This window comes from Bidens hawaiensis, unplaced genomic scaffold, assembly GCF_021521415.1.
Source record: "Bidens hawaiensis isolate Kalapana, Puna unplaced genomic scaffold, B.hawaiensis_p1.1 tig00000780_1, whole genome shotgun sequence".
Lineage (NCBI taxonomy): Eukaryota > Viridiplantae > Streptophyta > Magnoliopsida > Asterales > Asteraceae > Bidens > Bidens hawaiensis.
Window position 1 is genome coordinate 5,510,024 of NW_027491045.1, and position 12,560 is coordinate 5,522,583.

General features: G+C 32.4%; 2 protein-coding genes across 2 annotated transcripts; one reads left to right on the forward strand and one right to left on the reverse strand.

The window, feature by feature from the left end:
- The first annotated feature begins 586 nt into the window (after positions 1-586).
- LOC143539118 (TORTIFOLIA1-like protein 2) lies at positions 587-4,938 on the forward strand. Its single transcript, XM_077032528.1, has 7 exons — positions 587-1,276; positions 1,504-1,698; positions 1,772-1,874; positions 1,939-2,519; positions 3,205-3,810; positions 4,520-4,685; positions 4,783-4,938. The coding sequence occupies exons 1-7, from the start codon at positions 626-628 to the stop codon at positions 4,788-4,790; spliced, it is 2,310 nt and encodes a 769-aa protein (XP_076888643.1). The 5' UTR covers positions 587-625; the 3' UTR covers positions 4,791-4,938.
- An 852-nt stretch (positions 4,939-5,790) lies between these two features.
- Positions 5,791-10,877, reverse strand: LOC143539129 (putative serine/threonine-protein kinase PBL17). Its single transcript, XM_077032536.1, has 6 exons — positions 10,535-10,877; positions 9,278-9,621; positions 8,640-8,775; positions 8,293-8,429; positions 8,093-8,216; positions 5,791-6,317 (listed from the first exon to the last, which is right to left on the reverse strand). The coding sequence occupies exons 1-6, from the start codon at positions 10,590-10,592 to the stop codon at positions 5,917-5,919; spliced, it is 1,200 nt and encodes a 399-aa protein (XP_076888651.1). The 5' UTR covers positions 10,593-10,877; the 3' UTR covers positions 5,791-5,916.
- Positions 10,878-12,560: the final 1,683 nt, after the last annotated feature.

Below are 12,560 nucleotides of genomic sequence, written 5' to 3' on the forward strand. Positions count from 1 at the left end.
TGGGTATTGACTAAGGATTAATCGGGTTGGTATATTAATTATGTATACATTTTTGAAGTATGAGCACATTACTAGGTTAGAAATCTATGTATTACACAGGTTAAATGAATGTTTTATAAAAACTATTTATTTTAAAATTTAAATAACGTTTCATGTATTTAACAAAGACGTTTTATAAAAAGATAAAGAATAATACTTATGGTGTATTCATATTATGTACCATTATTTAAAAATAGGAGAAAGAAGTGAAAAATAAGATCTAAACTTCACCATAAGTCAACACGTGACGTCCGATATTTAATAGGAGAGAGAGAGACACAGGAAAACCAACTTTTATTATCGCCTACATAGCTGACACGTGTCCCCTTTTTTTATTTGTTATATATAAAATGTATACAAAAAAATGTATAAATTTACAGTTTTTATCCATTTTGACCGAAATTTGACCAATTTTCGAATTGGTACCTTAATCGGCGCCTAAGTGCGATTTTTACAACTATGATAAGTTGCAGGTGAATCTTGTTTATTATGGAAAATTTAATATCTTGTAATGATTTGTTTTATTACATATTTGCAGCTTGATGGAATATAAGAACAACTAGTGTTATAACAAGGTAAACTCAAGATGAAGTTACATGCTCCTTTGAAATCCAAAGGAGTTACCACTAGAGCTAACAATCAACACGCAATATTCGAGCTAAAACAACGCGTCGTCCTCGCGTTAAACAAGGTTTCCGATAGAGACACATACGAAATAGGCGTTGATGAGCTCGGAAGAATAATAGAAACCTTAACACCAGATGGGATTTCACCGTTTTTATCGTGCATATTAGACACTGACTCGGAGCAAAAGATAGCGGTTCGTAAGGAGTGTATAAAACTCATGGGTACACTCGCAACTTTCCATCATGATCTTGTTATGCCGCATATTAGCAAAATGGTTGCTAGCATTGTTAAACGGCTTAAAGATTCGGATTCTGTTGTGAGAAACGCTTGCGTTGAAACGATGGGTGTGTTGGCTGCTAAATGTAGCGTTGGTAGTGAGTCCGAGGGTAGTTTTGTAGTATTAGTGAGGCCGCTTTTTGAAGCACTTGGTGAGCAGAATAAACATGTGCAGTTTGGTTCGGCTTTGTGTTTGTCTCGGGTGATAGATCATACGCGGGACCCACCGTTGCCTATATTACAACGTATGTTGATACTGACAACGAAGATGCTGAAGAATCCGCATTTTATGGCAAAGCCGGCTATAATCGAGTTGAATAGAAGTATTATTCAGGTTAGTTTTGTAATTTAACTCGTTTGAAAGTCGTATTTAATCTAACCGTTTAGGCTTGTAAACGAACACAAACATTTAAATGAACCGACGTTCACGAACATAAATGAACGAACAAGACATGCATTCATGTCTGTTCGTTTATTAAATAAATAAAACTAGATTATGCAATATTAATAATATAATATTTTAGTTTATGCAAATACTAATAATATGTTATCTTACATTAGGGAGGGGGGGCTTCAACACAAAACATGTTAACTGCTGCAATGACAAGCATTCAAGAAGCTTTAAAGAATAGTGACTGGAGAACACGAAAAGCTGCTTCGGAAGCATTAGCAGAAATCACATCAAGCAACGGATCATATTCGCATGATGTGAAGTCATCGTGCATTCGTGCACTTGAAATGTGTCGGTTTGATAAGGTTAGTATTATTATGCAATACATTGTGAAAATCATACGTTCTCGGCTTTTTGAATGCATTTTGTTTAATATAGGTAAAACCAGTTAGAGATTCGGTTCTTCAAGCGTTACAACTCTGGAAAGTTCTTCTAAAAACCGATGCATCTGAAATTTCAGAAACTGGATCTTCTATCAAAGGTCTTGTAATAAATGATTAAGCATATATTAAATTCATTTTTATAACATTTTGCTATAATTTCAGGTGATTACAGTGACATTCCAAGTAATACCGAATCGACATCAGTTAGAAAAAGAGTTCCTTTATCGGTTAGAAAAAGTGGTCATAATTATGCTGAAAGTCCTCAAAATAAAGCAAATGACTGGCATGTAGAAGTCAGTGTTCCAAAAAAATGTAACCTTTCTTTAGGTTACACTCATGATGAAGAATCCGAGGGTAGTTCCGTCACAAAAACATTTGAACGGACCAGATCGGATATCGCATCGACTCAAGATATTGTGTATGAGTATGTGCCATTGGATGACAAACAGGAATGCTCTTCTGCAACCGGTGTAAGTTTGGATGCGCGTGTGAAGGGCAAAATGGTAAAATCACATGGAGTGAATTTGCATCAAGTGGATGAAGAAGTTAGTACTGGAGAGCAAAGGTATTTTTCAAAGAATCCAGATCGTAGAAGCCTTGATTCGACGGTTACGGACTCGAGTTGCCAGATTATTCATGGGCAAAGTGGTTGTTGTCTGCAGACTGCAAAAGATATGGTTTGTATTAAAGAGAAGCTTCTTGAAATAGAAACCAAACAGTCAAATCTGTTGGATTTGTTGCAGGTAACTTTGACATGTTTACTTATAAATAAGTTGATTTCGGTTGCATTTATCTTCAAAGTCTGTTTTTAATGCATATAACCTCCTAAATTGTTTTATAAAAAGATTTAAGAAAAAGTTATATGCCAAATTAACCAATTATAGTTCTGAAAATAAGTACATAGACATGATATTCTTCCAAGCTAGCAAGTTGTGCCAAAATAGAGATAAAAATATTAAAACAATGAAATAATAATCAAGTTTCGATAAAGTCACTCAGTTTTCTAACTGTAAAAAATTAAAAAATCACTCAAATTATATTTTTGTTCCATTGTTGTGTAATTTTTCATAATTCTTTAATTTGAATGACTTAAATGGAATATATATTAAAGTTTGTTATTATTTAAATGTCTTCTTAAATAAGATAATCACTAAATTGTAACCAAGTTTCATATATTTTCCACTTAGCTCACTTAATTTTTTTTTTTAAACTAGCATTTATGAAAAATTTCACAATGATGTAACAATATTAAAACTTGAGTAGTTTTTGTAGAAAAACAATTGAGTGACTTTATTGGAACACTGCTGAACAAACCCTGCAAAAATACGACATTTACTAATTTAGTCTTTATTCGACTTTATAATGTTTATTAATGTAATTTATGCAAGCTTATGAGTTCTAAATGCTTGATCACTAAACGAATTTTAGGTGTTTGCTACAAAAACAATGGATAGCTTATCAATGATCCAACAAAAAGTATCAACATTAGAAGATGTGGTGGACCAAATATCCGAAAACATCAACCATGGCGCAAAACATTACGAATCCGCCACCCGATTTTTAAAAAAAGGTTCAACAACCGCATCTCCAAGGCTCTCAACATGCACACCAAGATCATCAGTCGAAATACACACTAGAAAGTCACCACTGCAGCCCATTAAAAAAACGGAATCTTGGGAAGATTCCACGTTTCCTAGGACCAAATCCAGCGTGGTGGACCCGATGGTAAGAATAAACAAGAATCAAGTAAAGGGTCTGCAAAAAAGCGGGCCCGCTTCGTTTGCGAGTTTTAGGCAAGTGGAGAATAGTGTTTGCAGGGTTATAAAGGGATATTTGTCACAAGGGGATTTGGACTCTGCATATGTTGAGGCGATGAATTCGGGTGATGAAACGGTTTTGGTTGATCTTCTTGATAAAACAGGGCCTGTTTTGGAGTGTTTGTCGAATAGGACTGCAAATGATGTTCTTACCACTTTGGCTGGATTTTTGTCTGAACAACAGTTTATGGGTTCGATAATACCTTGGCTGCAGCAGGTACTTTGGTTATGTTTACTGTTTACGGGTCAAACTATAAAATTAACGGCTTAAATGGGTCAAATGGGCTGGAATCACTTAAAGGTTATGTTTGATGACACAATATTTTAAATTGTTTTTTTTTAATTTTTATTTTTTTTTGTAAAGATTCAAAATATCAATATGTTAATATTGTTTTTCTTATCGTAATTGACTAGTTATTAGTAGTTTTTCTTAGAAAGAAAAAGGTTCTATCCTAACAATATTTCTACATTTTGGGCCTTTTGAATACTGCCTTGATCATATGGGCTGGTTTGGGTTCAAACCGAACCTTCGGTTTTCGGGTTTTTGAAAACTGTCAGTTTTTTGTTTTAACAACGGGATCAGTTTCAGTTTTTTCTTGTTATTGTAATTTGGGTTCGAAAATTTTGGGCCCATAAAAAATTATAATTCATAAATTTAATAACAAAAGTCTGCATTTTCGGGTTCGGTTATAAAGTCAGTTCGTTTTACTCTTCGGTTCGGTTTCAAATAGAAACCGAACAGGAATTTTGGTTTTGAAATACATAAAATTAAACGTCAGTTTTGGGTTGGTTTCGATTATGTCTTATTTCGGTTAAAGGACATATAACATGTTTTCAGTTTCATAGGATTGAGTGTAGCATTTGTATTTCTTACGTTAATTTTTGGTTTAATAAACCAAGACTTATGATAAATGATGTTTTTACAGGCGGTTGACTTGAGCAGCAGCCATGGACCGAACACCCTTGTACTAACCGCAAAAGCAAGGCGACAGTTTTTAGGTGCGATTCAGGAAGCCGTACAGATGGAGTTCCCAAATGTCACAGAGAGAAGATCTATAACACAGTTGGTATCAAGACTGCACCAAGCTTGGGGTAATTATTACTAATTATATTAGCATTTAATTTTTTTTAAATGACATAATATCTTGCAATTTTTTATACATTTTTCACATTGTGTTTTTCGATGCAGGAAAATGATCGTTCGATGGATGTGGTCAACGAAAGTCAAAGTTTGAGTTGTTTTTTTTTTATCTTCTAGTTAGTTTTTATTGTAAGTTTAAAGCCTAAATTGCTGCATGGCATGTAATGTTTTGGTTTGGTTTGCGTGAACCACTTGAAGTGAACACTAGGCAATGTTTGACTTTTTAACTGACCGGGCCAATATGTTGACCAAGAATCAGTCAAATTTAAAAAAAAAACAGTTCCACTATGTTGGTTATTTAATCTGCTTGGTGTTTTTATTTGGATGATATGAGAATTATAAATGTACTTGCAAGTTGTGGTAAAGCTAAAATACAAGGGGATAAAAAAATTGAGAAGCGTGAAAAGGATTTGTGATCGCACAAAAAAAACTTCTTAAAAATAAATTAAAAAAAAAAAGTCATAACTCAAAATATAAAAAAAACCAAAAAAATTAAAAAATTAAAATGTTTCCGCCATCATTTCATTCCTGTTCAAAAATAAAAATAAAAAAAATACGAAAAATTACAAAAAAAATGACGAAAAGACACAATGACGAGATCAAAGACACAATGATGAATATGAACAAAATACACAATTATAACTAAAAAAAGACACAATAGATCGCAAAATATAACACAATGTCGAACAAAATATAGCGCAATGTTGAGTAATATAGCACCATATAAAGAAAAAGACACAATGTCAAGAGAAAAAAATACAATCAATGACGAAAATAAACACAAAACACGATAATAACAAAAATAGACGACTTTTTCACTTATCATGGTGTTTTTATATGAGAACAAGAAAGACGGTGGAAATATCGTTGTGTTTTTACTTTTTTCGTTTTTTTGAATTTTGTTATATGATTTATTTTTTTTAATATTTTTTTTGTGTGTGGCTATAAATTCTTCTCATCATTCTCATTTTTGTTCCAGTTGTATATGTTTTATCTCAAAAAACATAACCCTTAAGGCTTAAAACTCAAAAATTATATAGAATTCAAAATCCAAGACTGATATTATAAGCGTAAATAATTAATAAAAGTCAATATGAAAATTTTCATATTTCTAACAAATAACCCAAAACAAGCTATCAATTAGATCTTGTACAACAAACTCTCAAACAAAACATGTTTCAATCATGCTTCATTTTCCTTCTTTTTAACATCCGCGGCTTCAAAAAGTGTTACGCTCCCGGACCCACTTTGAAAAAGCACCTCTTCATGAAGAATGTCACGGGACTGAACCGATTCAAGCGTCTCAACCACTTGAGTCATAACCGGTCTACCTTTAGGATTTTGACTGAGACATTGGTAAGCCAAGTTGGCAACTTTTATGGCGGTTTTATTTGAATATTGACCTTCCATTCTCGGGTCAAGTATTCTAAGAAGTTTCTTGTTGTGGACCAGAAGCGGTCGGGCCCACTCGACCAGGTTGTGCTCACGGCTAGGTCGGCTCTTGTCCATGGCTCGTCGACCTATTAACATCTCGAGAAGTACCACACCGAACCCGTATATGTCACTTCTGGCTGTCAAGTGTCCTGCCAATGCAATTAAATTCAAAAGTATTTATTACATAGTTGACTTCAAAAAGTCAAGCTTCATACAAATATCATTCTCTAAAATTCCAAATATGCGGTTTTAGTCCAATAGTTTCAAATTTGCGATTTTTGTCCCTGTGGTTTCATTTACTTGCAATTAAACCCGAATTTATTAACTCCGTTAAGTATGGTCGTTAAAATCATCAGCGTTCCCCTCACGTGAGGGGAATTTTTTGTCCTTTTCCCCCCAAATAAACCCCAGCCGTAATTCGTAAGCCCCGTGTATTTGGGGAAAGAAAGGGCAAAACTGCCCCTCACGTGAAGGGTACGCTGATGGGTTTAACGACCAGACTTAACAAAGTTAATGAATTCGGGTTTAATTGTAGGTGAAATGAAACCACAGGGACTAAAATCACAAATTTGAAACTATTGGACTAAAACCGCAGATTTGGACAAACCATAAGGACGAAAACCGCAGTTTACTCTAAAATTATTATCTTGAGAGTAAACATGATTTAATAATATAATAATCTGGAGTTGAATGGTTTGAGGATACATTTAATTTATTAACCTAAAATAAGATAATATATTATACATATTATATACGCGTATAATACCCTTTTAGGATGTATACATATTATACTAGACGGGTGCCCGCACGATGCAGCGGGTGTTTGAACCTGTTAATCACGTACAAATATAAGTGTTTATGGTTCGGTTAAAACCTTGAAACCTTTTAAATTAGTCATTGGTTTGACTTCTTTTTTCTTTTTCTTTTTTTACTTTCGGTTTGTTGGTCGGTTTCAAAATTTTCAAAACATAGTGAACGGTTGGTTCGCAGTTTATATCGACAACCGACCATATGAAACCAGAAAAGACTGTAAATATTGGATGCAATTTAATCTTTTTTATTCTTAATTATTAGATATGTTTTGTAACATATATTATATATAGTTAAAATTTTATTTGAACATAATCTTTTTATTACAAATAACTTGGCTATACAACTTTAAATTAACCTAATTGCAATATGATTCCTTTTTTAATATTTGTTGTTTCACGATCTAGATTTTCCATTAATATTTACCATTTATGTGGCTAAAATTATCATTTTTTATTTATAATCATCTCAAGTATCATATTATGTTGGTTTTTAGTTAAAATTAATGGTACATTTAAATTATTAATTATTTTAAACTAAATTTATTATTAAAGTTTAAACTGTGAAACCAAACTGGAACCAGGCCGTTAGTAACGATTCAGTTTCAACTTTCAATGGTGAAGTTTGGTTTTGGACGACAAAAAATCAGTATTAACGGTTGGACTCATAAGTTTAACTTAAAAACCATCAAAACTGACACTGAACACCTTACGTAACTTGTTAATTTATTTAAAATGAAAAAAAATTACAACAATATCATATCCAAATTAAAGAGAATAAAATGCTCGTTTTTATGGTGCAATTTGGTGCAATTTGTTTATAAAAATATTAACGTATGAAAAGGCTATAGTTGTTTAAAAATCATGGGTGGGAAGTTAGTTTACAAGTTAAATTAAAAACATAATATGGTTAAAGATGAAGGACCAAACTTGTAAGTTGAATGACTTGTGTTTAAAAGACATGTTTACCCTTACTAACACATGTACTTCATGCTTTAAGTGTTGTAAATTACTTAAAAATGGGTGTCTTAATTTGCCCTTGTTTGGTGAATAATATATAGTATAGATATAGATACGCTTATGAAAAATATATGATACATATAAACACGACTCACCAGTCATGACATATTCAGGTGCTGCATAACCATATGTACCCATAACTCGTGTTGACACATGGGTTTGATCTCCCATAGGACCATCCTTCGCAAGCCCAAAATCAGAAAGCTTTGCATTAAAGTCCTGCAAAGTTATTTTCATATTAAAAGAAAAATTATTTGACATTTTTCAAATTAAGTAACAGAAGTTAGTGACTAACCGCATCCAACAAAATATTTGATGTCTTAAAATCCCGATAAATAATCGGCCTTTCGGCATCATGGAGAAAAGCAAGCCCTTTTGCAGCATCCAAAGCAATCTTCATTCTTCTTGACCAAGTCAATGTAGCGCATACTCCTTTTCACATATTAATACAATTTTCAATATTTTTGTACATGTGAAATTAGAAAGCAAGCAGATTTAATACATTAAAACATGTTTCTTAAAAGTTTTTACAATATATTTTTTAAAATAATAAAAAATTGTATAAAATTTTCTATACATTAAAGTTTTTACTATGAGTAGTACTAAGATATTAAAAAGCTTTAAAATAGTTTAGCTACTCACTGCGAAATAGGTGTTTCTCTAAGCTTCCGGAAGCCATATATTCATACACCAGAAGGCGGTGATCTTCTTCACAACAGTATCCAATAAGCTTCACAAGATTCGGGTGTTGCAGTTGACCTAAATAGTTGACTTCAGCCTGTAAATTAGATAACAATTTCAGACAGCCAAATTGTTCCATTTACATTTTAGTTATAAATCTTATTATTGTAGTGAATTAGTTAACTACTTAACCTTTTAAAAAAAGTTTACATATCATAAGTCATAATAAAAAAAATAAAAAATAAATAAATAAATAAAAAATAAATAAATATACAAATCCTAGAACTACCACAATTTTATTTTTTTTCAGTTTATTATAAAATATATAGATTAGCGCTTTCTATACTTTATTTCAATTAAGTCTATATTCTATAACGTAGTTATTTTGACTGACTGGTCAACTTGTATGTAGTGGTGAAGCTTGGACAAGTTCGTCGAGGGGGGCGGACTCAAAATGTATTACAAAAAAAACATAAACAGGGGGGGGGGGGTCAAATTTTCAGTCGAAAACGGTTAAATTTACACTATTACGCAAAAAAACAGGAGGGGGGGGGGGGGCGGGCCCTAACTAACAAACAAAAATGGATGGAAATACATACCAGCCATTCCCTGTCACCTTGTATTCCTTCGGGATCAAGCTCCTTAACCGCAACTTCGGTTTTAGCATAACCGGATCTCACATTCTCATCTATAACTCCTTTATAAACAACTCCAAATCCACCCTCACCTAATACTTGATCCGGTCTAAATAATTTGGTGGCCATTCGCATCTCGTCATACGTGAAAATATCAAGATTGCTATATCCGGGATTCTGTCTAAGATCCTTAACGTCTTTAGTGATCACCACTAAACTACTAGGACTTCTTGTGTTAGGTGAATCCAAAATACTCTGTTTTGGTGGAATCTTTAATGAATCTTTAGTTGAAGATTGTTGGATATTACCTGCAGTTTCAAATAAACACAAATATGATTCTAACTTCCAGATATATAATCTGCATCTAAGGCAAGTAGATAATAACCAAAATGCAATATAACGGAAGTTTGAAATACCAACCGAAACATACTTTAGCCCCCCCACCCCTTTTTTTGTTTAGTAGTGTAAATTTACCCATTTCCGTCCAAAAATTTTTATACGCAGTGTAAATTTATCGTTTTCGGACGAAAATTTAAGCCCCCCCCCCGGGGTGTCTTAGTCCAAGCTTTGCCACTGGTCGTATGGTCATACATGCCATATGACATGGGGAATATAGCCATATGGTTCGTATGAGCGGCATATATACATCCCTTATAATGTTTTGGACTGACAAAGAAATAACTGATGTGACCACTAACATAATCATACCAAAGTACAACCACTTTTTGCCCTATCATACGCCACATATAATGTCACAGGCTCTAGCGTGCAGAGTTGATTCGACATCCTATGACACGTATGACATCATCATACAACCCGTGTAATGTGACAGGCTCTAGTGTGCAAAGTTGATCTGACATCATACGACCCGCATATATGATGTGACATACGTTAGTGTACACTATTGGAGGCGGTGCTCGTATAGCACTATAACAGGACCCAAGGACCCATAGCTATATATATCTCATGAAGTTAATATCAATGTATCATAAACTTGAAGGAACCCTCTACAAATTAAAATATCAATATATAATCTTTATGCAGAAATTAAAGTAGTGAATAACTTAATAATAACCAAAAAATAAAAAAATTATTTAACCAAAAAAGATGGTTTTTTTGTAATTAAAATGACTGAATCTATCAATCTTTAACCCATCGTAGAGCTAATCTACTAAACAATCCACAAAAAAAATAATAATAATAAAAAATTGTATAAAGTACCTGGCTTTGTCTGCAAAGAATGCTGTTCATCATACTCTGAGCTAAAACAAGTACCCATTAATCAAATCAAACCCACCACAAGATTCAAATCAAACACAACCCCAGATTCAAATTCCAATCATCAACACATTACCATCTGGGTTTTGTAAAATCTCAACAAAATGATCATAAATTATCCGATCTGGGTTTCACTGCAATAAGCTCAAACATACCTTTTTTTCAAGATTTTTGATAAAAGATTGGATTTTTATTAATGGGTTTTGTTAATTGAAGGTTAAGATTTGTGGGTTTGTGAGAAAGATGAAAAAGTAAGCCAATTTGACAAAATAATCGGTATATGGTGTAGACGGTGTTATTATATTATCACCTGTTACAAGATCAAGAATGTGGCTTTTATTACTAGGGAATAATATTATTGTGTACAGGACATGTGTAATAGTATATCAGTTTTATTAATTGTATCAACGACTTTTTTATTTTAAAGTTTTGTTATTTAGTTATTACAGTTCTTGTTTGACTTGTGATATGTATGTGTCAAGTTTTGTCACAACTCACATGGTTGTGTCACGTTTGTGATAAAATAATAAATTTAAGTTAAATGTTAGTCACCTTTTAGTACGTGGTTGTGTGACTTGTGTCGCGTTTTTTTTAAAATTTTCTTTTTGTGGAAGTAAGACACGCTTATGATAAGAGGGAAACGTAGGGAAAGCTAAAGAACACGAGTTAGTCATGGTTCTTGTCACATAGTTTATATATATTTTGTAAATTATAAAGGTTTTTTTTTTTGTTTTTCTTTTAAGAAATTTAATACCAGATTATGTTACAGTTCTTACATAAACGTGTGATTTAAAAGTACAATTGATAGTAGAACAACACGATTATATGTAGTTAAGTCACATATAAACTTTTAAATAATATTTTGGGTTGAATTTTATTTATCTTGACAAAACCAAGTAAAAGTATTTAATTAAAAATTGATTTTAAGACTTTGGAGGTTTTATACTCTTGTTGTATTGATTTAACTTTCCACTAAAGTGTTTTTGTGTGGTTCATGTAACAACCCCACATTGGATTATGATAAGATGCTTTGTAGAGGACTTATAGACTATGTTTTGCTTGTTATGGTTTATTTGCACTATAACAATATGTTCAATGTTGTAAATAAACTTGTATTATCTTAAATATATTATCATACACTTAAACTTTAAATTGTTGATCGAGTCGGGGGTCTCACTGGAAGCAACCTCTCTATCCCTATGGGGTAGAGGTAAGGCTGTCTATATCTTACCCTCCTCAGACTATACCATAGCTTTGCTATTACTGGGATATACTGAGTACGATAATGATGATGAAACTTTAAATTGTTGATTTGTAAACATGGGACATAGATAACAAGACCCTGAACTAAATCATCCCACCACAATTGAATCATTTTATAAGTACGTCAAAGTGGCATTTAAACGTACATTCATAACACCACCGGTTGTAAAAGTACACTACTCTCACAAAGTTTGGGTATCTACATGTTCTCTCTTCAACCAACATGAACATACGTCTCTAAAAGTGTTAGTGAGTTGAGCTGAAACGACAAAATAGAACTTCTCTTAGACAAAAATTAAACTTTTGAACCAAAGTGACAATTTATGTCAAACCAAAGGAATTAAGACATAACTTTAACTCATTAAATAGTGATTATTTTTATGGCTTGCACAATTTGGTTTGATTGATTATGGGCGAAAACTGAACCAAAAATCAAAACTTTTGGTTTTTGAATTTTTGAAAACTGTTCTGTTTTGGTTTTTAGTTTGAGTTATGTTCAGTTTTGCATTTGAGCTCAAAAAGTTTTAGGCTAAAAAAAAAATAAAATTTAACCCAAAATAATGAATATGAGACTAAATCATCTTGTTAATTAGTAACTATAATTAAATAATACACATATGAGCTAAAATATTCAAGTTATATATTTATTAAATTTTATAAATTACTTAAAACAAAAAAATTTAAAATACGAAAGTAAATAAATTCT

Excerpts from the sequence above, each read along its gene's own strand:
- LOC143539118 (XM_077032528.1), top strand. The coding sequence starts at position 626 with ATGAAGTTACATGCTCCTTTGAAATCCAAAGGAGTTACCACTAGAGCT. Across the intron at positions 1,699-1,771 it reads AAATGTGTCGGTTTGATAAG|GTAAAACCAGTTAGAGATTC; the intron begins GTTAGTATTATT and ends TGTTTAATATAG. Across the intron at positions 3,811-4,519 it reads TAATACCTTGGCTGCAGCAG|GCGGTTGACTTGAGCAGCAG; the intron begins GTACTTTGGTTA and ends ATGTTTTTACAG.
- LOC143539129 (XM_077032536.1), bottom strand. The coding sequence starts at position 10,592 with ATGGGTACTTGTTTTAGCTCAGAGTATGATGAACAGCATTCTTTGCAG. Across the intron at positions 8,217-8,292 it reads CAAATATTTTGTTGGATGCG|GACTTTAATGCAAAGCTTTC; the intron begins GTTAGTCACTAA and ends ATAACTTTGCAG. Across the intron at positions 6,318-8,092 it reads ACCTGAATATGTCATGACTG|GACACTTGACAGCCAGAAGT; the intron begins GTGAGTCGTGTT and ends TTGCATTGGCAG.